The sequence below is a fragment of the Saccostrea cucullata genome, unplaced genomic scaffold (genome assembly GCF_032062105.1).
Source record: "Saccostrea cucullata isolate Sc308-1 unplaced genomic scaffold, CSIRO_AGI_Scuc_v1 ctg10, whole genome shotgun sequence".
Classification (NCBI taxonomy): Eukaryota; Metazoa; Mollusca; class Bivalvia; order Ostreida; family Ostreidae; genus Saccostrea; species Saccostrea cuccullata.
Window position 1 is genome coordinate 430731 of NW_026938566.1, and position 26539 is coordinate 457269.

A 26539-nucleotide genomic window follows, 5' to 3' on the forward strand; every position below is an offset into this window, starting at 1 on the left:
TTCGAACGTAAAGGCTCTGCAGAAAAGTTATCATAAGTAGGGTTGTCTTGTGAATTTTCATAGGTATATATTTTATGTTTTGTAATTTTTTTGTCAGTCAGGTATTACAACTTATGGCCATTAACTGCATCTACCAAACTCTTGTCAAATGTCACGGGAAGGACCGAATGAGTATAGAACTGAATCGTCTACGTTACTAAATATATCGGAAGTCCTCCGACTTGTTCCATGCTTTGTAAACGTAAACATGACTGACGTGGGATGAAGATTAAAGTTACAATCATACAATGTCCTGTCAGTTGAATATATTCGCTGATTTTTACGATATAAATGGAGTTAAGAACTTTCTCTTCCCGGAACTTAAGTCTGAACTAAGAGATGCTGAAGAAAATTCAGGTAAAAGCTACTCAAAATTCAAAAATTCAAAGCTTTCCATGATAAATCACAGCATGTCAAACAGTTATATTTGTCATCACTTACAATTAAGCAAGAAAATAGTTTAAATTAGTGAAATTCACTTATTGGTAATTCTTTGTACAGATAATGAGAACTGGGATGAGGATTGGGGGTCGTGGGAAGAGCAGGGAGATGAAGCAATCCCAGAGAGGAGGGAGGCCCCAGAATCAGACGACAAACTCCAATGGCTGCAGGAATGTGTATTCTCACTCTCCCCAGCAAATGATATTATGGCAATAGCTTATGATGACAAATGTGTCTTATTGTCACGTATGTACTAGCTGTTAGTACGCAAAGTGTAATTTGAATGCACTGCAGTCTGATAACTTGTTGCTGAAAATTATTTTGTACTTGTTTTGTACTTGTATCTTGAATTATACTGATGTATAAACATGATTATCCTGCAATCACAGCTTGCATTGACCAAATGAAAGCAGCCTGGAAAACGAAAGTTGTATAGCCTTTTGCATTTTGATGTCTTTAAAAGCATTGTAACATATTTTATGTTGCATTGTTTACGCTATAGTGTCTATAGGCGCTCCCCATGTGAATCTTTAAATGACAAAATATAAGTATATATAGGTCTACCCCCTCTATATTTTATAAAATAGAGTTGGTAGACCTACATACATATTGAAGATCTAACTTGTTACATGGGGAAGAATTTGATAGTGTCATGATAGTTTAAACTGAAGAAAAATGTCTTAATTTCTTGATAAAAGCTAATTTCCATGAGATCAATGTTAAACTATATTGCTGAATAATTAAACAAATTACAGGATAAATGTTTTTGAAATTTAATTATGAAGTGATATTTTAATAAGATACCCTTACCCAGATTTAACTTTTTTATATATATTTTAAAAAAATAATAATTTAAGATGCAAAATACAATATATTTATATACTGTAATTGTATATATTTGATGTTATAGAGAAATTTAATAATGGAAGGAGTAATTCTGGCATGGATACAAAATTCAAGACTGTATGGGAAGGTAGCTTACGACAAGAAGAAGGGTGAGTTTAACTGGGTAGCTTAAAAGTGGCTTCTATTAAAAAAATTTAAATTATATGCAGTGACTAATATTGTTTTGTATAATATATTGATATCTATATCCTTTTCTTTTTATATATTCTGTAGATATATATATAGTCTTTTACTTGCAAAGAGTTCCTTACATGCATCAAATTATTTTTTAAAAAATACTACAAGTCCATAAAAAAGATTAAGATACATTTTTCAGAATTTTGTTTATCTTTCTTGATTTGTAGAGAAAAGATTATGGCATTGATGTGTCTTCCATTGGCTTCACAGAAAAGGTACAGCACCTGATTAGCATACATGTTAACCTACTGTGATGAAAAAGAGGGAATTCAGACCTCAAAAGCGGTAGCATTGTGCGCGTGTTGTTTAACGCTTGGATTATCGATATCTTTCATGTAATATACATGTATATTATAAGCCTTAAATGAAATCAGGTACCTACACTAATTAATCTTAAATATCAACAGCAAAGAAGAAGACAGAAACACCTTAAGTTTGACATAAATTGTACAAATTCAAATATTTTTCATGCTCATCATTTTGCTTGGATTGGCTGCTTTACTTAGCCTTTTGAAGTGTGATCTTTGCTGAAATAGCCTAGAAGCAATAATTCTGAATGTTCATACAGTTTTTAAACAAAACAAATGATGGCGTGGTTTAATCTAGATCTAAAACAAGTTCGTATCTTTCGTTATATAAATTAGATTTCCGCGATGATCGAAAACGAAAGTAGAGATGTGCCACATGGCTTGGTCAATCGAGTGATTTCTATTGACTTTATTGATAAAGTTGTGAGCTTCTGCTTTTAAAGACGATGTCAAATGTTTTCATCTAATTCTTAAAAGCTGTATCTCCTTTTTCATGGCAGGGATGTTGATAAATTTATCGTAACTAATGTAATCACTGGTAGTCTTATGTTGTTGTCGTTGTCAAATCCGTGCTTGAAATCTATGTAAAAAAAGCGTTTGTAAAATCAAATTATCTAGCGAGATTTTATGAGAGTGGCTTAAAAATGGATACCCAAGCGAAAAAAATACATTAGACGCAGCTTTTGTAGAAAAGCGGTAGATTTCTGAATTAAATCGGTAGGCGGGAGATGGAGTGAAAAAGCGGTAGACTCCCGCCTAAATCGGGAGAGTTAACATGTATGTGATTAGTTTATCTTAATAAAAGAAAAGAAAAGCATTTTGATGACAATTAAGACACTAGCAATTTAAATCTTAATCTTAAAACAATGTAAAATTAATTATTATAAAAGGAAGTTTTACTGTAAATCTATTTAGCCGAAAAAAAAGAACATGGCAATTGTGCATTAAATGCTTTGATATTTCAGGAGTATGCAGGGTGGCCCAGACTGGACATGTGTCATTGTTGGCTTTTCTTCTGGTTACATCAGATTTTACACTGAAGTTAGTAAGGTTTTGAACTGTAACTTAAGAAAAAAACCTTTCTGTCTGTGTAAATGATGAAAAAAAATTAATTACAATGAATCAAAATTAGATTTACCTATAATAAATCATTTCATAAGTTATGTCACTCTGACCACACATGGGATATATGATTTTTTTTTTTTTACATCCAGACAGGGACTTTGTTGCTGTCACAGTTATTACAAAGTGAACCAGTTCAAAGGTTAAAGTGTAGAACTTATGAACCACCACGTTACCTTGGTGATACAGAACAGGTATATTTGCCTTGGACAACTCAAGAACAAGAACAACTAATTTTATGGCCAAAATACATATATTTGATTGTTTCTTAAACAATTCTGGATTACATGTGCAGTACTAGATTCCAAATTTATTCTTTGATGCTGTTAAAAATTTGCACTTTTGACAAAAAATTTTTTTGAAATTGGTCAATATTTGCTGATGGTACCTAATTGTTTTATTAAATAGTATTTAATACTGGATTATATTTGATACATGAGAAATATTATTTTTTTAGCACGAAGAGTTGCTCATTCTTTTCAAGAGAGCTGTGGTTACCATTGATGGGTTCAGCTTATTTCAGTCCCTGCGAGCCTGTAGAAACCAAGTGGCAAGAGGTCAGAAATACATGTAGTGCTTCATGTTATTCTAGTTTGAATAAGCAATATGACAGCAACTTCAAAAATCTTTTAGATTCTTTCCCTTTATACATGTATTCACAAGTGAACAATCAGCTATTCTTGTTTGAAAAAAAAAATGAAATGCTGGATAGTTTGAAATTAATGTCGATCGATGTTGTTTATCCATATTATTTGACCCAATTTTATTCGTTTTATTTATTTATACATTTGACCTGATTACACGACCTGATTACATGACCTGATTACAGCTACCGCCAGCGGGTCTGAGCCAGTGTTACAAGCTCCACCATTAGCATACAAAAAGTGGGCATTACAGGATCAGGAGAAAATACTGGATTTATGTAGTTGTGGTGAGTTTTAAGGCTGTATTTACTGAAATAACGGACGAAAGGGAAAAAAAACACCTTTATTCTATGGTAATTCTATGATATTCACTACTTATTCACTTTTCGCTTAATTTCAGGAATTTTAAATTTTATGATGTACGTGTAATCAATAATTGAATGTTTGAGAAGAAAATGCCAACTGTTTATTATGATCATATTTCATATTTATTTAAAGGGGCAGCAATTGTGTAGCTTTTGATTGAAATATTTATGTATTAATGTTTATCTTTTTTATTCATATAGGTGTAAATACACCGAATCCATTTGACCAAATAAGGACAGCAGCCATGATAGGGGGGCCCACTGCTAGCATTCGACCCACCCCACCAGCTGCGGGGCTCTTTATTTCCTCAGGAGTGGGGCCGTATGTGGGATTCTTTTATGCTGTTGAGGTAGGTGAACTGCACACATATTTCTTTAAAAAAATTTTAACCAATACATAAGACTGCCACAGTGAAATTTTACAGCTATTGTAGAAAGATTCTTTGCCTTTAATATGCAATTTGATATTTATTAGGGCAGCACACAGCCAATATTGTCAGATGTTGCATATGCAGTTGCACATAAACTTAAGTCGGCCATTATGTCTGCTGCGAGGTAGGTTTTTACATATTTTCCAAGTACAATGTAAATCTGTTAAAGAGAAGCTTGTCACTTACTTATTGTGTCAGTTCTGCCATATTTTTAACTCTACCTCTTCTAATGGCTGATAATTCATTTGCACACATAAATCATGTCAAACCCTTCCTTCAGTACAGTATAATTAGCTTATCACATATATTTACCCATATCTCAAATGATTTTTTTATATTAAAGTGGATGGTTAGGATTTGGAAGCAAGAACAAAGAAGAAGAGAAACAGAGACCAAAAATTGAGCCTTCCACCCCACTACCTCATAGGTAAGTGGTAGTCATAAGATAAGTTCTCTTTCATTATCCTATGTTTTCCCCTTTATCCCTTGAATATCACTCATTGGCTATTATTTTGATATCCCACAGTTGTGATGTCACATTGGATTTTGCCAAGGTTTGGTGATAAAAAATACAACTCGTTGGAGAAAAAAATCATATCTCACCACAAATCATGGGAGATCCTATATATATTTTCACATCTGCATCAAACTTTTTCAAAAAACAGTAGCAAGGAACCTCTTCTTATTCAGTGGCATTAAGTCTTTCATCATCTGTGTGAATTTCTTGTGTACAGATTTGGATTGCCAGACAAGAGAAGACAGGGAGATAATATTTACCTGTCCCCGAACAATAACTACGTCGCCACGACAGACAGCTTCGGTCGAGTCATCCTGGTGGATGTGGAGCGTGGGACAGCCGTCAGAATGTGGAAAGGTACGAAGACAATGAAACATGTCACATTTCATTGTTAAAGATCACTAAGTTTCATGAGTTGTTAAAGTTTGGGCCTTATGTGACTTTACTGTAATATTTCATTTATTTAAGTTTGAGCCTTTTGTGACTTTGAAAATTTTTCTGTCTGTATTAACCTTGAATTTTCACAGGTACATGCACCTCAGCCTTGAAATGAATCTTTTGTCACTCTCTTGTCTTCTAATCTTATTTCCCTCTTTGTAGGTTACCGTGATGCTCAGTTGGGTTGGGTTCAAGTTAAGGAAGATGTTCACCATGGAAACAAAGACAACGACAAAGAACGAATCGCTCAGTTTTTGATTATTTATGCTCCTAGAAGAGGAATTCTGGAGGTAATATATTACCTTCTATTAGTATCTGATATAGATGGTAAATGTATATATAAGAATTAAAAGAGATCTATCTGATAGTGTTTTAATTTTTAAAAAATCATGTATCTTGTACAAAAAATAATGTAGACTTAATGTAAACTAACAGCTATTCACCTTTGTATATGATTCATCAGCTTGAAATCTTTCACACTTGTTAATATTTGGGAATGAGGACAGAGTTTTCATTCATAACCTATCAAATATTTTGGTGAGCACTAAAAGGTTGAAGAACTCTTGCTTGAGAATAAAAGTTGGTACATATACTAGTTATATTATTGGAATTCTTGTTACCTGTAGGTATGGACTGCAGCCAGTGGTCCGCGAGTGGCAGCGTTCAACGTCCCCAAGCAGTGTCGACTGATCAGTCCCGGCTATGGAATGATGGGATTGAATAATGTAACCTGTAAAGGGGTCAAGGGCAAAATGTTCCAATGTGCTATTATTGAACCCTCGGGGATCATCAAGTCATTAGATATTCCGTTTCACTTAGCTCTGAGGTAAATTTAAAATCTAAGTATATTGTACTAGTGTAAACAGTTGAAACAAAATAAAATGTGCCTGTTGTAGTTAAATTTAACAAATGAAAATTTAAATTTTTTCTCTTAATTAGTGACAAGAATAGCAAGAGAGCCAGAGACCTCCATCTTCTTAAGAAATTAAAACAGCTTATAAAGGACAGTAAACAGGAGTCAAGTACGTATCAAAACATGAAATAGATTTCAATGTTTTATCACATGAAAAAAAATACAATAAAACTCGGATATAGCGAAGTCCTAGGGACCTTTGAATTTAAATCGCTATATCCGTAATTCGTTATAACCGTATAACGAATTCGTAAAACCATATAGAGCGAATTTGCAATATGCATGTTTTCCTTCAAGTATTACTACCAAATATGTTATGGAAGCAAATATTACAAAACATACCTTCGATAACTAAGGTTTTATTGTGAATTGAATTATTTATACAATTCCATGAACAAAAATAGTCAGTTCAGTTTATCAAATTTTGAGATCTTAAAAAGTTCGTTATAAAAGATGTAAATTTCATTATATTTAACTTCAACGGGACCCAAAATCAGTTCGCTATATCCGTAAATTCGTTATATCAGAGCTCGTTATAACCATAAAATTTTACAAGGATTTGTTACGAATTTTAGGACATACAGAAAAACTTCGTTATATCCGTGAATTCGCTATATCCGTGTTCGTACTAAACGAGTTTTACTGTATTTTTAAAGTTTGTAATTTTATCCTTATGTATAACAGCATCTCAATACAGAGTAATGTAATTTTATCCTTATGTATAACAGCATCTCAATACAGAGTAATTTATGGTATAAAGAAATGCATTCAGGTAAAATTGTCAATGACAGATAAATGTACACTGTAACTTAAATTTAAGCAAACTTGCACAAGTATATTTTTGATTAATCAGGTGAGCTGCAATCTGCTGTCATCCAATTACTTCAGGATATGAGAATATCTGATATCTCCCAGCAGGTAAGTTAGAACAGAAAGATGTATGATATCTGCTGATGATAAACTCAGCAGAAGGGTTTAAACATCAGGATATCTGACATGACATCTGAAGGAATTTCGAAAAATAATGTTAAATTCAAATAAGTATAGATAAGACACATGCATTAAGTTTGTTCACAGTAGAATTTTAACTCTTTGTAGGGTGTTGAGCGAGTACTGTCCACTAAGTACCTGTCATCACAATTCCTGCAGGAAGTTCTCAAGTCGTGTGTCACTCACATCACAGACAGAGGTGATTGTCAATATTCTTCATTTGTATTTTTTTCCAATTGATTTTATTTCACAGAAGGCACTTGAAAATATATCTAAATTTCTCTTCTTGAATTGAATCTTGGGTGGATAAGGTAATATTAATGTACAAAATGACATTGAGATCAGCACATAGAAGGCTTTTGATAAGTGCAGATCTTAAAGGAGTCCTATTGTTTTTCTTGTTTGGGATTCTTTTTTGAATATGAACAATCAAACATATTATGACATACATGTATTAATTATTACATCACCTTACAGGACAGGACAGTCAGGACATTAACAGTAAGCTGCTGGTACGATTTTGTCAGACGCAGACAGATCTTTTACAGATGTACGACAAAATTACAGAGAGTCCTAGTCAATCTGAGGCAACTGACAGGGATATTACTGAGGTTTGTGTATAAAAACATTAATTATAATCAGATATCTCTCTCAAAAAAAAAAATTCAATTAGTGTGATGTGTGACTGTATTACTTATGGAGCCTAATTATATTTGAAGATTTTGATGGAGAACCTTCTCATTACAAACTCGGAGAGCACACACATTGTTAATCAGATGAATACTGACAAGCCTCAGAGTGACACAGATCAAGAGGTCAGACGAGTCAGATTTGACATTCCGGATTTCTTTCATCCTAGTGACTTCCTCAGCTGCTTTCAGTTTACACCACATTTATCAGCACATGATTCCATGAAAGAAAAATTAATAACAGTGTCTGACAGTATTTCACAGGAAAAGAAAGTTGGACTGGGTAATAATTGATTCCTTTATGTACAATTTGATTGTAATAATACTGATGTTATGAATATGTATATGGTAGAGTGAAAATTTGCTTTTTTTGCAGGTAAATTTATGTATACTCAATGCACGAGCTCTGAAGGATCAACAGAAACTCTGTCTTCTGTGATACAGAATTGTAGCATATTACCCCATCTCTTATTGGTAAGTGGATTATCACCCCATCTCTTACTGGTAAATGGAATTCTTATGAAGCATATTACCCCAACTCTTGCTGTTAATAAGTAAAATTCTTAAGAAGCATACAACCCAATCTTTTTCTAGGAATTCTAAGTGGGGTTTTAAAATATCAAATTGTTCAGTTGTAATTTTGCAACTTTGTTTTCTTTATTTATTTTTTATCTAACAATACTTATTATCAGGACTTGCTGGTACTTTACTGGTTGTCAGAAGAACAAAGAACACTACAAATGATCCCTAACCTTCATCATATTCTCAAAGTTCTTGTTTCCCTCACAGGTATGATGATTGATAAAATGTGTCAGACTGATAACTGTTTAACTGTAAAATAAATTGAGTTTTCTAAGCTGACTCCTATTTAGTTCATTTATTGGTTATGGATCCTTAATTTGTTATTTATTTGCAACTGTCCATATGTTTAACTTAACTTTCTCTTAATTGCTCAAATATATAGTTGATATTTATAATATTAATGCCATTCAAGAGACATTTTCACTTATGTTTAGACAAGAGCAATGTCCTAGCAAAGCCTAACCAGTCAGCTGTTTGGTGGAAGAAGATTCGATACTCATGTGCCCACAGCTCTAACGTACAGGCTGCCTACATACTGGCTCTGGTGTGTCGGTCACTGTGTGTACAGGTGATTGAGAATCAGTCCAAGGGAAAGGTAAGGTTAAGAGCTATCAAAATTAAGGTTCATCTACCCTTTGATAAGAAAGATAACTCTCAATGGAAAATCATTATTTTCTTCAAAATTGTCAAATTATTTTGCACTGCACGTTCGCTGAAATTGTTGGTATATGTATTTGAATTATAATTTGGATTTCTTTTGAAAAGTCATCTTCATTTTAGCAACATTATATGTGAGTGAGCACAGGGGTGATGAACTTTAAACACTGTTCATTATTCCTTAAAAGTTCTGTTAAAGAGTTGAACAGGGATGATGAACCTTAAGCATGTTGATCATTTCTGACAAGACCTGTAACACTCTTTGTTTGGGTGTATCTATTTAGGACCCTGATGCTGACACTGAGGTCACAGAAGAGAGGCCCTCAGAGGGGGAGGAGAGGTCCCCAGAGGGATGGGGAGAAAGTTCTTCTCATCAGGATGTCGAGGAATGGAACCTGTTAGTTAAACAATTAGAGGATGTTCTAGCACTGAAAAATCTTCTTAGGTTTGGGACAATGGACCACAGCACAGAGGTGTCAGTCTCCAAGTTATTGGAAGGAGGACGGGGTTAGTTCAAGTAAAACTGAGAAAACGAAACAAAAAACAAGATGTGTTTGTGAAACACTGATGCCCCCATATGGCAACATAGAAAGATAAGCTTTTCTTAAATGCAAATTTAATAAATTGGTACCAAAAGTAGGGTATTATCACTGGAAAACAATTGTGAAATTTGAAAGTAAGCCAATGTTAAAGTCTTTTTAATAAGTACAAAAATCTCCAAGGTCAAGGTCAAAAAGATCAATATAGTAGTATCAAATGAAAGGTCTTGCCACATAGAATACTTATGTAGAGCATGAAAGCCCTATAGCCCTAACTGTTAAGAAGTTATGGCCAATGTTCATTTTTTTAAAAAGTAGGTCAAACTCCAAGGTCAAGGTCAAAGGGTCAAAGTTCTTGTTATAAAATAAAAGGTCTTGTCATAAGAATCAAATATGTAAAGTATGAAAGCACTAGCCCTAACTCTGTAAAAGTTATGGTCAAGATTTGCTTTTTAAAAGTAGGTCAATCTCAAAGGTCAAAGGGTCAAAGTTCTTGGTATCCAGTGAAGGGTCTTTCCACAAGGATTATGTTTATGAAGTATGAAAGCCCTATATCTTACCGTTCAAAAGTTATGGCCAAGGTTAAACTTTTTTCACAAGTACGGAAATCTACAAAATCAAGGTCAAAGGGTCAAGGTTGTTGGTATCTAATGAAAGGTCTTTCAACAAACAGTACATATGTGAAGTATAAATGTCCAGAGGCCTGTTCAGCAGAGCGAACGTTCGCGAGCGCTCGCTAAAATTTCTATTGGAGGTATAAGGAATATTGGCGAGCACTTGCGAACGTTCGCTAATTTTGAACAGGATTAAGCTGGCATTTCTTTTCAAAAGATATGGCCAAAGTTAAAGTTTAAAGTGGGTCAAACTCTAAGGTCAAGGTCAAAAGGTCAAATTTGGTGGTATTCAAAGAAAGGTCTTGTCGCAAGAAATACACATATGAAATATGAAAGTCATAGCTCAACTAAATCAAAAGTTATTGGCAAGGTTAAAGTTTTTGCTGACAAACAGACAGAGAGACAGACGAACACGACAAAAACTATATACAGTACCCCCAAGATTTGGTTTACAGGGGCATAAAAACTGTAAATAAGCTTTTTTCCCACAAGTTCATAATGCTGGAGATGCACAATTTCAGATCAATCCACTTGTAGAAAATTATATGCTTTATTGGATTGTCTTTTTTATTGACTTAATTTAAGCTTTAACAAGTTTCTGCAGAAAGTTGTTATCGCTCTCATTGCATTGATTATTAATTCAATGCTGAAAAAGTATGTCAACATTATATTTGTAAAATTATTTCATTTTTTTTATTTAAAAAGAATCAGCATGACAGTTTTGTAGTGTATTTACTGCGTAGATAGTTTTTTATACAAATAATTATCTGTATATAGGGTCAATATCTGAGGCCGTGGCATACTTGATCGCCAGCATGGGGCTTCACCCAGGGGATTTATATGACACCAGTATCATGGATAGCACAGAGAGAATGGAGATTGGAACAGATTCAGAAAATTCTACTCAAAATACAGCCATCAAGAAATTACAGGGTAGGTGTTTTACTGGTCTTGCAAGGCTTGAGTTTGTGTGTGCAAGTACAAGTACTGTAATACATGCTGATATAAAAACGATAAAACATTTTAACTTTTGGGTTTGTTTGGGATGGAGTAAGAAATTTAAGATATTCAATTTTTTGCCACTTTTTAACTTTGGGTTTTGTTTGGGACCAAGTTAGGAATTTAAATGCTCAAATTTAAATTGCCACATGAAGCAGTTTGGTACTAGTGAGGTCTTTGGTAAAGTGACCCTTATGTAATGCTATTCCCTTTGCTTCTGTAAAAAACTGTAAATTTCAGGTTATTGCTATTAAAGTAATCAGACTTGTGGTTTCCCTTTATGACTAAAAATTACTGTATATATTTTAGGTTATTTGATAGAGTTACAGAAGAGATTACCACACAGTCTAGAAAATGAAGTGTTACTGTGTAACTGCTGCTGGGAGAATGCTATTATCTGGTTCAAAGATTTAGATGTAAGTTTGGACAAATACTGAGTTTACATTTCTTTTAATTATTAAGATTTTGTGAGGATTTACATTCCAGGAATTTTTTGTGCATAAATTTACAACTTGATTGATGTATAAAATTGAGAAATCAGAGAATATTTCGGATTTTCTATTTAGGCTCTTTTCAATATACCTATACAAATTCTAATGCATCCATACTAAAAAATCAACAAATGTTTCAAATAAGTGATTGGTACTTCTTGGTTACACAACATTAAAAAATTCCTTGATTGCATCATGCATATCATTATTTTCTGTTGTAGAAAGTTCATCATTTGGGTTTTGCAATGGAATACTTGAAACTAGTCACTAATGCTGTATTAAGACATGGTAAGTTTAAAAAAAACCCATTTAATGACAGTGAACCAGTATGTACATGTACATATTGATATCATAGATGAGAGGGGCATTCCAGACTTTTCTCAATTTGATTCTTGCAATTAGAGCACTTTCAAAAACACAATTTACTGGCAATCCAGTCTGCCAGGGTACATAATTTAAGAAAATATTAAGGGGAGCAGTCAATACAATTCTTTAGAAATACATGAATACATGTTTTTCCTTTTTTTTGCCAGGAGTTGCCTCTATGTTGTGGCATCGCTTCGTGATGAAGAAATTCCAGGCTTTAGCTCAACTAATGGAGAAGGTAAATGAGTAATTTAACATGAATTTTGGTTGAGTATAGCTGTAAAATACATGAATTGAATATCTACATGTGTATATGTGATTCTTTCATAAAAAATTTTCAGGTTGGGAAAGTTCCAAAAGATAGACTCTGCAGAAAGGTAAAAAAAAATATGAAATGAACTAAAATACTTTATTGTGAAATCACCTATTTTCTTTGGGTTTATTCAAGCTACCCCGGTATGAAGAGATCCACAATATATGTCCACCACAAAATGCAATTTTTCACATGTAAAACTACTGAACAATTATTCACCTGTGAATTGAAATCCCCATGAACCAATATATTTTGCACAAACCACAAACATTTGACCCCTCAAAAATATGTGATTTTACAGTATATAAAATGTATTGGCCTGCTCTCGAATTGAAGAATATGACCAGTTTATAGCCAGATGTAGCCAGTTTAATCAAAAATGAATGGTTTAAGAGTTATGTCCCCTTTCAAGATTCTTTTTGCAATTGGGGAGGGAGTCATTTTGTAAGCATAAAATGTAAAATGTTTGATTTGATGATGGTCTTTTTGTTTATTTCTCTACAGGAAGTTGGTATAGGAGAGTCTTTCATGCCCGCCTTTGCTGAGTACTCACTTGATCTCATTCAGGTTCTCAGAGAGGTATACAACATTCCATTTATATATCTACATGTATATCTATTGAATTCTGAAAAAAAAAACATTGAGAACTGAATGCAACAATTTCATCCCTCAAACTTAATAATGAAGGAATGTTTTCTTTTTTATTCCCAGGCAAACTGTGAGATGAATGAGGTTCCAGTGTTTAACATAGAGCCAGTATGGCAGATGGTGCGGGGGCCATCATCCCTAGTAGAACAAGCTATAGAACAGAAGATGACAAACTATGGCCTGCTGTCCCATCACTATCACCTGGCTGTCATTATGTCCGCTGTTCTTACGTTCAACATGAAGTCAGCCAAGGTTCTCTCATTGTTTGACTCAAAGGTAAGAATTAAAAAAGGATGTTGATTAAAAGTTTAATTTCAGATATATTTACTAGGACATATTTGTACCAGTAACAAACCACATGTCTCGTTTTGAAAGAAATATATGTGTAGTTAAGATGAAAGAGAAAATAATAAATTGTTTGAGTTTGTTGGTTTCTTCCAGGGAAAGCATGCATTTTTTATTGATTTTACCCAGCATCCTTTGCTTCCTTCACAGAATGTTGATTCTTCTCTGTCATCCAATCGCAAGGAGGTCAGTACATAAATAATTATGCCTTTATGTACGAATGTGCATTTTTTTTTACTTACACTTATTTACTGTATTCTCTTTCAACATCTTTAATAATTTTTATTTTGAATTTTCAGTTCTTAGCCAGAATTCTTACATGTGCTGTGAGCACACTTGATTCATCTCAAGCTTCCCCTAGTCATAATCTACATCAAGTTTCCAAAAAGGACGCTGCTGCCACGAAATGGCCGACGCTGGTCCTAGAGATTGCTAAGGATTTTGGTCTTGATTTAGATTTCTTCAAACGCCAGCATGTGATAGAGTTATACTCCAGTGGACATGATAAAAAGGCAGAAGAGGTACATTGTACATATCTTTTTCAACAGAACAAAAATTATTTGTAAGCTATGTCAGCGTAAGACAGAAGTGAGGTCTTTTGATTCAAGTTTTCCTAAGTTTTCAAAAAGTTGGCAGATCTAGTTTTGTCTATCCTTTGCAAAAATGTTAACTTTTTTTAATATTGTCAACTTCTTATTAAAACAATTGGTTTCAGTTAAACTAAACTTAGCACAAAACATGCCCAAAATAAAATGGGATTTAAAGAAGTGTGTATTCTTAAAATTTTAGAGCATTAAAATTACTGTAAATCACTTTTTATTCCTGAGAATTTCATTTTCACGTAACAGACAAGCCAGACAGCTTGCTTGCAAAAATTTAATTCTTATGTACATGTACATGTATATTAGTATTGTATAGAGTAATAACCTCCAATCTTTAAAATTTTGTCTCGTTTATCAAGAATCAATGTCTATCTTGTGAAAATAAGGTGTCGGGAAAATTTAATGATTTACAGTAAATATCAGATAGAAGTTAAGCATTGTACATATAGTTCCTTATCTCTATCATTGTTTTATGGTGTAAATCTGTTCATAAAAAAGCAATCTAAAATTTATAGGTACTACTGACAGTGAATGACCGTGAGTTCATGGGGTCACAGCTTTTGTTGGTTGCTGGGAGACGAGTGGCCCATTACTTGTTGGAGACTCATAAAATGGAAGGGGTGGAGCTATTATCCAACGTGTCCCCCGCTCTGTCAACGTGGCTACGGTCACTGGTAGGATGATCCTTTTCTCATTGATTCTCATGTACAAGTAAACAAAACTCATTTACAAGTAAACAAAACTCCTATACGTTTACATAAAATGACAGTATAAAATTTAGCACAATCACTGGGTATGGAGTTGTTTGCCTAACCATGAATTTGCACTACACATACCCATGTCATGTATTTATATCTGTATTCTTAGTGATATTCATGAATTAGCACATGGTAATTAGCAGCAATGCTGCTTAAATATAAACCATGCTATAATAAGTACACAAAATTCATACAGTTTGTCATATACATCATTGGAATTTTCATTTAACAGGAACCTGGACAACTCAGAAAACCAGAAGCAGACGTAAAATCTGTCGCCATGCTTGTCCATCATGTAGCCAACTATTTGCCAGAGGGAACATCTGAATATGAACTTGCCATTTCCTTAGTAGACTTGGTGCAGTCTATGCATTAACCAATTTTTGACATTTTAATTAGTTATATTAATTATTGTTAGATTTTTTTTTCTCTGATTGTTGTATAAGAAATATTTATTTTGATTGCAAGTTATTGCTTCCACCTGAACTCAAAACTTTTGCATAATATATATTTTTAGAATTATTTGGAAATTAATAATTATAATGGAAAATAAATCAACCGTAAATACGGTAGACAAAAAAGTATACTGTTCCTGCTGTTAAGATTTTACCACAACTCAGATTACAGATTATACACAAAAGGAAAATAATGCCTTTTGCATTGACTGTTCTATATGTGCATATAGTTGTACATTAGTAAATATTAGAAGAAATAAAATAGCATGGCAGGTATTGGAATTATTTATTCTGTATTAAACAATTTTTTGATATTAAAAAATAGATGAATTTGTTTGGCAGATCATGAAAGCAACAAGTCGTTTTTATTTAAAATAAGTTACATGTATAAGCAATTATTTTTCTGTTCAGTTACTGAATAAAAATAAATGAAATATGATAAACTGATGTCATTTTCCTTATTTTACACTTTTAAGACTGTCATACTGCATTGACAATACATTAGAACACCTCTCACACAGTTCATTATTGTCTGCAGTATTTCTCCGACAACGCTCGCACCTAGAATAACGGGCCTTTGTTAACACTACTTTAAATGAACACTTAGAATCTGAATGCACACCATGTATAACTCTGGCTTCCTCCTGAGAACTCTGAGAGTCTGAAATATCACCGTGTATAACTCTGGCTTCCTCCTGAGAGTCTGAAAGATCACTGTGTACAACTCTTGGTTTGGTTGTAGACTTTATCTGTTCTGATGGGGAACAGATCAGTCTTGTTACTGCTGTCTGTAGTATTTCACAGAGGGGGGAATCAGTGGATGTCTCAATCTGCTGAAGTTTCTATAAAAAAGAAGCAATGTCACAAAATTTGGTTGAGGAAATTCAAGTCAAAATGTTGGTGTTACATCTATAGCATTTGGTTGATGCTGGATGTAATAGAGCTTGAAAATTTTGAGCAGATCAACAAATAATGAAAGAAGGTCATTTTTCATTTTTTAATACAGTAACTGTAAAGGAACATAACTAAAATAAGACTTTTTATTTTTAAGCAATAAAAAATTTTCAGCAATGAATAACAACTGGATTTGGTTATGTCCTTGACTTGTGAATAGAAGAATGAGTGTTGATCTGATACCAATTTTACCTGTAATTCTGTATACAAAGGATTTTCAGCCACCACAAGGACATCATAATTTCCAGGAGGTTCAGACACCAGGTTCTCATTTATGTGATCTCGAATCACAAGGGCATTAGAAATCAACTGCTCTACAGCGGGATTATTCCAGTCTGGCTGCAAGGTGTACCACTGGGTGTGAAACAATGGAACCGTTTCTGTTAGGGGGGAAAATCACAAATTGTAAATTTTTGTCTAGAAAAATATATTTATCATTTTAATACTGGGGTTGAATGATGCTTTAACTAATGGTAACTTACTTTCTTCTGGATGAAATTTATAGACCTCTTCAGCTAATGAAGGAAGGATAGGTGCAATAGACTTGGTTAGAGTCTCCAGTGTATGATATAGCACGTACTGACAAGACTGGTGTCTAATTTCCCATTCATCATCACAGTATAACCTGTATAAAACACCCAAGTCATAGTACAAAATACAATGAAACCTGATTATCGGTAATCTGGACACCACTGGTTCCAAAGACATTTGTTCTGGATTAGACATTAATAGACAACATTCTGGATTTAACAAGATTTCAAACAACTGAATTTATCTAAAGCGACTTGAAGTTCACATGGTATTAAGGAAGATTTTGGAATACACAATATCCAGGTTAGACAAGTTTCACTGTACATAAGATGCTTTGAAATTTCAGTACCCCCCCCCCCCCCCTTCCCAAATTGTGATGGAAATTAATTCATGTTTGCTGTAGACACTTTTTTTATTACCTGTCTTTGGTAATGGTGATATAAACTTTGGAGAGGTCACTAAGAATTTTTTGTAGAAGTACCAGTACTCTCCCAAATTTAAATTCATCATACATGGATGTGACCTGAAAATAAATCTAGTTTATAAATACTTTCTGAAACAACATAGCAGAGTGATTTAAGACCATATCTATCTAAAATTATTTAATGGCAAAATTATACATGTACATGTATGTGTGCATGTTATACATGAACAATGAAAAAAGCTGTTTTGCAAGACATGCGTCATTCAAAATTGCACTAGTACTCATCAAAGAAAAAATATCAACCCTTTCTTTTCCTCAGGTGATCCTAATGCGATAAAAGAAATAATTTTTTTGAAAGAAAAACATCTTTATCAAGCTTCTTTTTGTTTTGTTACCTGAGATCCATAAGTGTACAGCAGAGAAAGCATATACTGATCCTGAGGGAGTAGATCATTGTATTTTATACTGTGTGTGCTGGAATCAAAGCTGTGTAGACTGCCCAGTAGATGCCGTAACATCTTACGAATCTGAATAAAATATGTTTTGAATGTTTCTAAAACTCCGTAGTATTCTTCAACCATTCAAGTTAAAGATATTGTTAATTAACATAGAAATGGCATCAATCTATCCTATATGAATTTGGGAACAACAGACCTGGAAGAGTTCCTGCTGGTGGATGTCCAGTATGTTGGTGCCAATGGCTACCTTTGTCTGGAGACCAGAGTTGGCCACCCACAGTCTCAGAACATCAAGTCCATACGGGATCCCTGTAGTCTTCTGTTAAAACAGTCAAACAAATTACAGGTACCATTATAATAATTTTTTCTTGCAATAATAGAACAGTAATTATCAGTTATGCATGTACGGTAATGATGCACAAATGTTTTCTACCAATATGACAAACACATGTATTTGCATTGAATTAATTTACATTATATCTAAATGTTACAGATTTTCATACTTTTGTTTTAACAATTAATTCCCTTGTTATCTATGTATTTTTTGTGTTGTGTCTTACACTGACTCCTTTGATTATCGCCCCTGGATCTACCACATTCCCAACTGACTTCGCCATCTTGTGTCCCTCTTCATCTACAGCAAAACCATGGACCACCAACTTCCTGGGTAGGAAAGTATCAAAGAACCATAATGCTGTTAACACCATTGTCTGCCACGAAACTACATGTATATACTCAGTGTTTTCCCTTTATTTCAAAGTAAAGGGTTAGACCGTTAGAGATAAGTTGTAACAGGCTATGGTATGAGGTTTATGAACAAATTCTCTGTGGACCTTACAACAAATTTTTATTTCAAAGTGGCATTTTTGTCAATTGAAGCGGTCAATTTGGCCGGTTGTCCGTTCTTAGGGAAACCACCGTATACTTGATGGAGAAACTCACAGTTGAATTAATGACAACAACATTCATAACTGAGCTACATACTTAAATGGAGCCCTCCCTCTGTAGGCCACACTGGTGAGGAGAGAGGACTGGAACCATCCGCGGAACTGATCCAGGCCCTCCAGATACACATCAGCTACCCTGTCTCCTGTAAAATAAACAACCTTGACATCTGTCTAATAAACGACCTTGTCATCTGTCTAATAAATATTCAGCTTCCAGAAAATAATCTGTTGCTGCTACAGTGCAACATACAGTAGTTAAAAATCAGCCAAATCCACAAGCATTCACAAATACTGTAAACATACTATTTCCAAAGGGTTACAATTTGGTGGAAACATAATTTCTGTTCAATCTAGATGTAGAAATTACACAGACTTTTCAAATTGCCTTTATAAGCCTTTTTCGCACTTAAAATATGCTTTAACTGATAATTTCCATGGAAAACTTGTGGTCACATACATAGTGTAAATTAATCCCACATGGAAAAAGGGATGTTACCAGTTCTCCGAGAATCAGTGTTATGGTGTATTATTTATTTACCAGGGAGGACAGAGGCCCAGGATGTTCCGCTGTCAAACCAGATGTCAATGATGTCACTTCCTCTCTGATAAGACGCAGCACTCCCTAGGCCATTCTACAGAAGATATAGAGTATGAAACAAGGTTATCTAAATTCACTAAAAAAGGATTATCTTTATAGTGCTGATATCTTAAAAAACCTTTGTGAAACTGCTTTCACCTTGGAGAGTAATTCCTCTGGTAAAAGTTCTTCTATACTCATATTCCACCAGCAGTCCGAGCCATGCTTGGATATTAGTTATAGTATATATTAAAAATCTCTCTGAAAAACAGTAACATACAATCAACCAAAAATAATAAAATAATAATGATTGTTTTTATATAGCACTTTTCTAGCATAAAAGCTACTCAAAGCGCTTTACAATACATTATTACCACAGCAGACCTTAACAATCCAGAATCTTTCTCAGGGCAAGCTGCCGTTATAAGCATAAAATGTAACATTCTGACAATATCTTTCACTGTCTATAGCCAGGTACCCCTTTTACACTTGGGTGGAGTGAGCAAATTCGTGTAAAGTGCCTTTCCCAAGGACACAACGTCGGCTTGTCGTGGCCAGGAATCGAACTCACAACCTTTCGATTTGGAGTCCGGCACCTTAACCACTGGACTACCAACGCCACACAATAATTATACTTAAATTCATAATTTCTTATGAATCATCTAAAACAATCTATGATGTGTTACTGACCTGTTTATTAGGATTTGGTCCGTGTCTCGATGGTAGAACACGGGAATGGGGACGCCCCAGACTCGCTGTCGGGAAATACACCAGTACCGCCTCTTAAGCTGTGTGTCCATGTTTTGTCGTAGGGAGTCAGGATAAACTTCAACATCTCTCATACATTCCTATAGGTCCACAAGAAACATACATCATAAAAATTGCATAATAATTCTTTAATCAAGAGAAAGTTATAAAAAGCTTCCACTAGAGTATTCACTTGGTGTAAATAACTTTTATTCAAAAAACTTTAATATTCAAAAAAAACATTATGTTCACATTATCATCTCTCATGCACACATTTCATTATCATGTACCTTTGTATTAAACAATTACAAAACCAAAAAAAAATAATTACATGTATTTTGCAAAAATCTGGTAAATTATTTTCCTGCCTTAAAAATACCAAATACATGTAGCTACCTGTCAAAAAAAGTAGTTGCAAAAATATTATAATTTACAATATGTTTAATAAAATATTTTGAGCATGTAATCAACAAGTAAATCAAAATCAACATAATTTTTTCTGAAGAAACAATAGAGATATGTTTTTTTAGCAGAATTGTTTTAATGACTTACCAAGGCTTGGTCCTGAAGTTTGCTGGTATCTATGAACCACTGTTTGCTTGCTCGTAAGATGACTGGTTTCTTAGTTCTCCAGTCAATGGGATAACTGTGTTTATAATCCTCTCGGAAAAGAATATAATCCTTTAGTAACGATATAACTGAAAATATATCAAAGAAAAATAAGTAAGATCATAAATTAGATTTAACTTTTAATCATAAAGCATAACCGCTCTTTACCAGTATGACTGATTGATATTATATTGTTTAACTTCCCTCTCGAGAATTTTTCACTCATATGAAGATGCCACCACTTGCTGGGGTAACTGTGTCCTTTAATGGCACTCAGAGCCATTGAATATAATCCTTCATGCAAGCAACTACTGCGACACAACTGAAAATAAATCAAGTAAAAATACATGTAAATAAGATGCTAAATTAGAGTTTAACTTAATTAACAATCATAAAGCAAATTAAACCTCTCTTTACCAGTATGAGTAAAATTATGTATACAAGTACATGTACAGCAAAACACTCAGATAGGATGAACAAATATATGTAATTTTTAATGGTCCTAATGTTCATTTTATGTTTTAAAACTGCAGAAATGAAAATCATTATCTGTATGAAATCAAAATATAAATCATGTTCACTGTAACCTTGATTTACTGTAAAAAATTTTTAAAGGAGGAAATATTTTATCCTTTAATTTCAAATCAGAAGATTTTAGAAAACAATGCAGTAAATGTCCTGATTACAGCAAGAAGTCAATAATAGACCTAGAACAAGTACATGTGTACCTGTTTCCTCTGCATCAATATGAATCCTCTTCCCCTCTAATTGTGGCCCTGTTTCTGAGGTATACCTCCCAGCTTCATCAACCAAAGTGTCCTGAAATCATAAGACAGCTTTTAAGTCACAATGTGTGGGATTGGAAAATGAATTGAAAAATAAAAAAAGTTTTTTAGCCAATGCTTGTTCTGTACTAGTAATACCCACACTCTGATGCGAATATACACAATTTCAGTTACGGACAGACACACCCAGAGTTAAAAAAAGTTGATATTGGTTTCTCAGCAACTTCTCAGTGATGATTAGTTGCTGAGAAAACTGGACTAAATATTTCTCACAGACAGACACAATGGAACAATGCTCCACTCTCCTTCAGATCAGGTATAAGTATACTTATAACATTTGGAAATAGCAAGTGTGGAAGATTCTTACATATTTACATGTACATATCCAAATTAATGCTTTTCTCTTTGCTTCAGAACTACCATTGGGTATAACAATATCAAACTTTGATGTAAAAAATATAGTGCAAACTGTTTTGCTTTAAAAATGACAGTATCACTGGGAAATAGCAAGTGTAGAAGATTGTTATATCAAGTGTAGAATGTGTACACACCACAGGAAGTCCATACTCCAGACCTTTCTGGAAATCCTCGTGGCCATGAGCTGGGGCTGTATGAACCAATCCGGTGCCTACATCAGCAGTCACATGACCACCCTCCAAGAAAGGTAATTCTCTTGCATCATAAGTTGGATTCATGATTTCTTTTAGAGGATTAATATATTTAAATTCTTTCATATCAGTACCTATTTAAAAGAACAAAAGTTCAACACAATGTGGAATTTCATATTTTAACAAAATTATCTTGATATACAAATGGTACATACCTTTAAACTCTGAGATAATGTTTAACTTTTTATTTAATAAAGAATGAAGTTGGTCCACAAATCCTTTTTCACAGATGTAAACCTCATTATTACTAGGATCTTGAATTAAACAATATCTGAAATAAAGATACTAGTAGTTATCATACATTACTGAAATTTAAAAAAAAAATGTATCTATTCAATCAAATCCTTAAAAATGGAGGTTCTAAAACAATGTACATTTATTACAATTAGCTTACAAAAAAGTATTACATTAAGCTAAAACAATTGATTACATTAAGCTAAAACAATATATTACTTTGATCTAAAACAATTCATTACATTGAGCTTTAACAATATATTACATTAAATCAGCTCCGTAACAAATGGCTTCATTGGCCGGCAAAGTCCAAGGTGTTGTGGTCCAAATCAAAGCAAATATCTTGGTCTTATCTAAAATATTAATATTGCAAATCATGATTGAGTTAAAATCTGACAAAAGATTACCCTTGTGAACTCCAATCCCCATTTATTTTATTCTTTCTTACATGTGGATCATCATGGTAACTCAGTGGGTAGTCATAGAGCACTCCCCACGGTCAGAAGGTCATGGGTTCGAACCCGTGTAATATGAGTGAAAAATTCTTGAATGGAATGTAAACAAAAATCAATCGATCAATCAATCTTACATGCAGGGAAATTCTGCATTTGTATCTTTGAACCCCCACTCCTGTTAAAGTTTTCAACAATGTACATACATGTATGCAAAAAGCATATGTGTATCTATGCACATTGTTGAAAACTAACTAACACTGCTGATAGAATCACCGTGAATAATTTGTATTAGTTATTGACAATGGCCTATGTACTAAACATGGACATATCTACTAAGAACATGCTTTTTCAACTCATCATAAAACAATGTGGGAATGCACTCACCTTTCAAGGAAGAAAATCTGCTTAGAGAATCCACAATCATTGGAAATTTAACATACACAGCTTTACTAATGAACTCAGAGTTATACTCTAGTTCTGCTTCTGCTAAAGCTGTCCTTTAAAAAAGAAATTTGAAAAAAATTCAAAATGGAGTCTGAATCAAACATATGAATCATCATTCATCAAAAGACTGCTTTTATTGTTACACCATATATTTAAGATTGCTCTGTACCTGAGTATCATGTCAAATATAGATGATGGAAACTTTTTTTTAATCCTAGACATTATTTTTTTAAAGACATGGGTGGGGAGCATTAATCTTCAGTCCTTTGCACTAGCAAAGACCTTGAATTCTCTAAAGGGACTTGTGAACCATAGAGACCAGCTAAATAGAGACAAAAACAAGAACTTACTTGGATGATGGGGACCAATAAACAGGCATGTACCCTTGATATACAAGTTCCTTCATAAAACAAAAAGCCACTTTAATTTTCAAACAAAAAAAAGTTGACACACTAAAAGACAGATATCAATGACAAATAAAACAAGCTAATTCAGAGAATTCATGTTTTAAAATCTTAAACATCCCCCTGACTGAATTTGTAGAATTATTAAATGTATACATGTATACTGAAGGAAATAAAATACATGTATGTCAATATTCATACAAAGATTTGATTGCTTATTCTTTATTATGTGTATAGAAGATTTTTTTATATGGAATATTTATCACACTGTAATGATGATTTTATAACCTCATAAATTTTTCATTTCACATGCTCAATACTATCATTTAGTAAAAAAAGAAAAAAGAAAAGTATTTAAAAAAAAAAAAAAATGAAAGGTCCGACCGAGATTCGATCCCGGGACCTCTCACAATTGAAGCGAGAGACATAACCAACAGACCACGGAGTCGCTTTAAACAGACTGAAGTATATGCAGAACTGAAGTCACATACATGTATATATTCATGTTTTCATGTTCGGTTTTCTCAAAATTTTACACAATCCATGGTGTTTGTTTTATTTAGCCTTTATTAAACAGTTCTAATAGATGTAATAAGAACATAAAGTCCGCCGAGAACCTGTTTTATACGCAATAACTCTCCTCATGCCCCTGCGCTAAAAATAGCGCCATGTAATACTATAAATACTAATAAAACAAACGGGGCGGGGCACTTTGAGAGGGGCGAGAGACGTCCTAGGGAGTTTTGGTATAAAATTACATTGCATAAGCTCAAAATCTTCTTGATATATCGCCTGGAAATGATAGTATTACATACAGACAGAATGTATAAATTTTCGACCTTGAACTTTGACCTTTTGACCTCAAAATCAATAGGGGTCTTCATTAGGCCACAGGGAGTTGTTATATAAAATTTCATTGCAATAGCTCAAATGAACTTGACTTAGATATCGTGTGGAAACTAAAGTGTTTTAACAGACAGAATTTGCTTATTTATTACCTTGACCTTTGACCTTTTGACCTCAAAATCAATAGGGGTCTTCTTTAGTCCATAGGGAGTTGCTATGCTAAATTTCATTGCAAAAGCTTAAAGGGTTCTCGAGATATCGTGTGGAAACGAAAGCGTTACAGACAGACAGAAAGACGGACGGACGGACGGACGGACAGACGGACGGACGGACGGACGGACAAACCCAAATTAATATCCCCCACTTTTCAAGCGGGGGACAACATAGTTGAGTTGAACATATATTTTTTAAACCATATGATAAACTAAGAAAATTACAGAATGATGTTGAGACAAATTTCTATACCTTCTCAAACATCTTGTAGAAAACATCCAGCTGTCTGGCTTCATACTGGGGGTCCATGGTTGTGTAAACCTGTCCCTCCCAATCAGCCATCACCCCGTAGTCCTGAAACCCCTCCTTCTGTACCCGCAAAGAGTCTTCTGCAAAGGTCTTAGCTAAAAAAACAAGTTAATCTTAATTTCCCTTTGTTAAGGCCATTGTAAAATTGAGATGTAAGATATAAAAATATAAGAAATTCAATTAAGAATCATGAATAAATTGGTCTCTTCGTTATTAATATAAATACAAAACTATATTTGCTCTATAAAAAAGTAGTTAACAAGATTTTTGATGCAGATTTTTCAAATTTTTTTTACCCCATTTCATTTGACAAAAACAATCAGATGAAATGTGCAAGCACAGTTTGCATACATGGAATTTAATTTTTGTATTTTCACCTTATCAGTGCCCTGTTACTTACACATAGCTCTGATGGAGACATCTGTCAATTTCTGTTTCTTGTTTTTAGTCAAAGCTTTGAGTTCTATTGGTAAGCCATGACAGTCCCAGCCTGGTACATAATGGATTTTGTGTCCTCGGAGTAAATAGTAACGATTGATAATGTCTTTCAGGACCTATAGAGGACAAGAAACATACAGTGATCAATCTTTTTACCTCCTAACTGTCTACTTGCTTTAATAACTGATATCTGAATGAATCAAACATAAGCAAAAAATGACCAGGTACAAAAGTTATATTTACGTGTTAGGTATACAAGTACACATAAAAAGTATTAGAATGTAATCACTGCAGACCTGTAGCTACAGAAACTACAAAGCACTTTGATGATGAAAACCCATTAAAAAATGTCTATTCAAATAAAATTCAGAATATATTAAAAATATTAAAAATGCAAACCTTATTAATGGCATGGCCAACATGTAACCTGCCATTTGCATAAGGTGGACCATCATGGAGAACGAACTGTTTCTGTCTGTCTTCATGTTGCTGCCACTTATACAGGTCACTAAGTTCCTGTCTCTGATAATTCAATTCAGTTAAATTATTGATAATACCATATTTCATATCTGATAATTAAGTTTTGCATACAAAAGACACTTTTAAGATTGAGCACCTATGCGCTTGCATACTGCTTTGTCTGTTTGTAACCACAGTGTAGACTGTAACAATGAACAACTGCATTACATTTAGAAAGCTTAGTTGATCGTTACTCCCTAAACTTATCATACCATAAAAATACATACCTTTTTGACAATGTCTTCATTCTTTTGCCTTTTCAGACTTAGAACAAATTCGGTCTTGGGGAGATTAATGGTATCTTTGTACTTCCCTCCAGGAGATTTACTTTTCTTTACTTTATTATCGCTGTAAAAACATGCTTGCAGTGAGAAATGGTTATTCCAATGGGGCTTTAAATGCTTCGATACACGAAGAAACATCGTGTTTTGTTAAACGTCCGACAATGGACAATGTGTCCATGGACGCTGACATGTTACTGTCTCGCAGAAAATGAAATCGAAAGTAAAGAAAAAGAAAAAAATAATTTCATCGCTTTATCTCAAGTGTTTGTAGATTTTTTAATTTATACAACTAATGTTGATGATTCCAAATTTACCAAAGATTTATTTTTCTTTTATTTTAAAGG

At 33.6% G+C, this 26539-nt stretch overlaps 2 protein-coding genes across 3 annotated transcripts; one reads left to right on the forward strand and one right to left on the reverse strand.

The window, feature by feature from the left end:
• The first annotated feature begins 239 nt into the window (after positions 1–239).
• Positions 240–15644, forward strand: LOC134250669 (rab3 GTPase-activating protein non-catalytic subunit-like). Of its 2 annotated transcripts, none has more exons than XM_062733026.1 (34): positions 240–396; positions 541–726; positions 1391–1475; positions 1731–1778; positions 2837–2912; positions 3086–3187; positions 3451–3550; positions 3823–3924; positions 4204–4352; positions 4478–4557; positions 4777–4860; positions 5168–5307; positions 5551–5678; positions 6015–6214; positions 6328–6410; positions 7155–7219; positions 7400–7490; positions 7769–7902; positions 8011–8263; positions 8357–8454; positions 8673–8769; positions 8997–9157; positions 9504–9726; positions 11150–11305; positions 11681–11787; positions 12084–12150; positions 12396–12466; positions 12570–12605; positions 13046–13120; positions 13253–13465; positions 13631–13720; positions 13834–14055; positions 14652–14810; positions 15127–15644. In XM_062733026.1, the coding sequence occupies exons 1-34, from the start codon at positions 288–290 to the stop codon at positions 15268–15270; spliced, it is 4134 nt and encodes a 1377-aa protein (XP_062589010.1). In that variant the 5' UTR covers positions 240–287; the 3' UTR covers positions 15271–15644. The 2 variants fall into 2 exon arrangements, with proteins under 2 accessions (XP_062589010.1, XP_062589011.1); XM_062733027.1 differs by having other exon boundaries at positions 13685–13720.
• A 50-nt stretch (positions 15645–15694) lies between these two features.
• Positions 15695–26384, reverse strand: LOC134250672 (isoleucine--tRNA ligase, mitochondrial-like). Its single transcript, XM_062733029.1, is given in 22 exon segments — positions 15695–16191; positions 16496–16683; positions 16786–16928; positions 17254–17357; positions 17654–17785; positions 17913–18035; positions 18277–18379; positions 18701–18806; positions 19202–19295; positions 19400–19499; positions 19910–20088; positions 20540–20685; positions 21325–21415; positions 21933–22123; positions 22205–22320; positions 22549–22636; positions 23123–23235; positions 23533–23582; positions 24898–25049; positions 25355–25508; positions 25792–25914; positions 26139–26384. Coding segments are annotated over 22 exon segments (3075 nt in total). The 5' UTR covers positions 26334–26384; the 3' UTR covers positions 15695–15807.
• Positions 26385–26539: the final 155 nt, after the last annotated feature.

What these genes read in the sequence shown, in the direction of transcription:
- LOC134250669 (XM_062733026.1), top strand. Translation starts at nt 288, where the DNA reads ATGTCCTGTCAGTTGAATATATTCGCTGATTTTTACGATATAAATGGA. An exon ending in AGAATCAGTCCAAGGGAAAG is followed by an intron (nt 9,158 to 9,503) that starts GTAAGGTTAAGA and finishes GTATCTATTTAG; the next exon opens with GACCCTGATGCTGACACTGA. An exon ending in TAGCTCAACTAATGGAGAAG is followed by an intron (nt 12,467 to 12,569) that starts GTAAATGAGTAA and finishes AAAAATTTTCAG; the next exon opens with GTTGGGAAAGTTCCAAAAGA.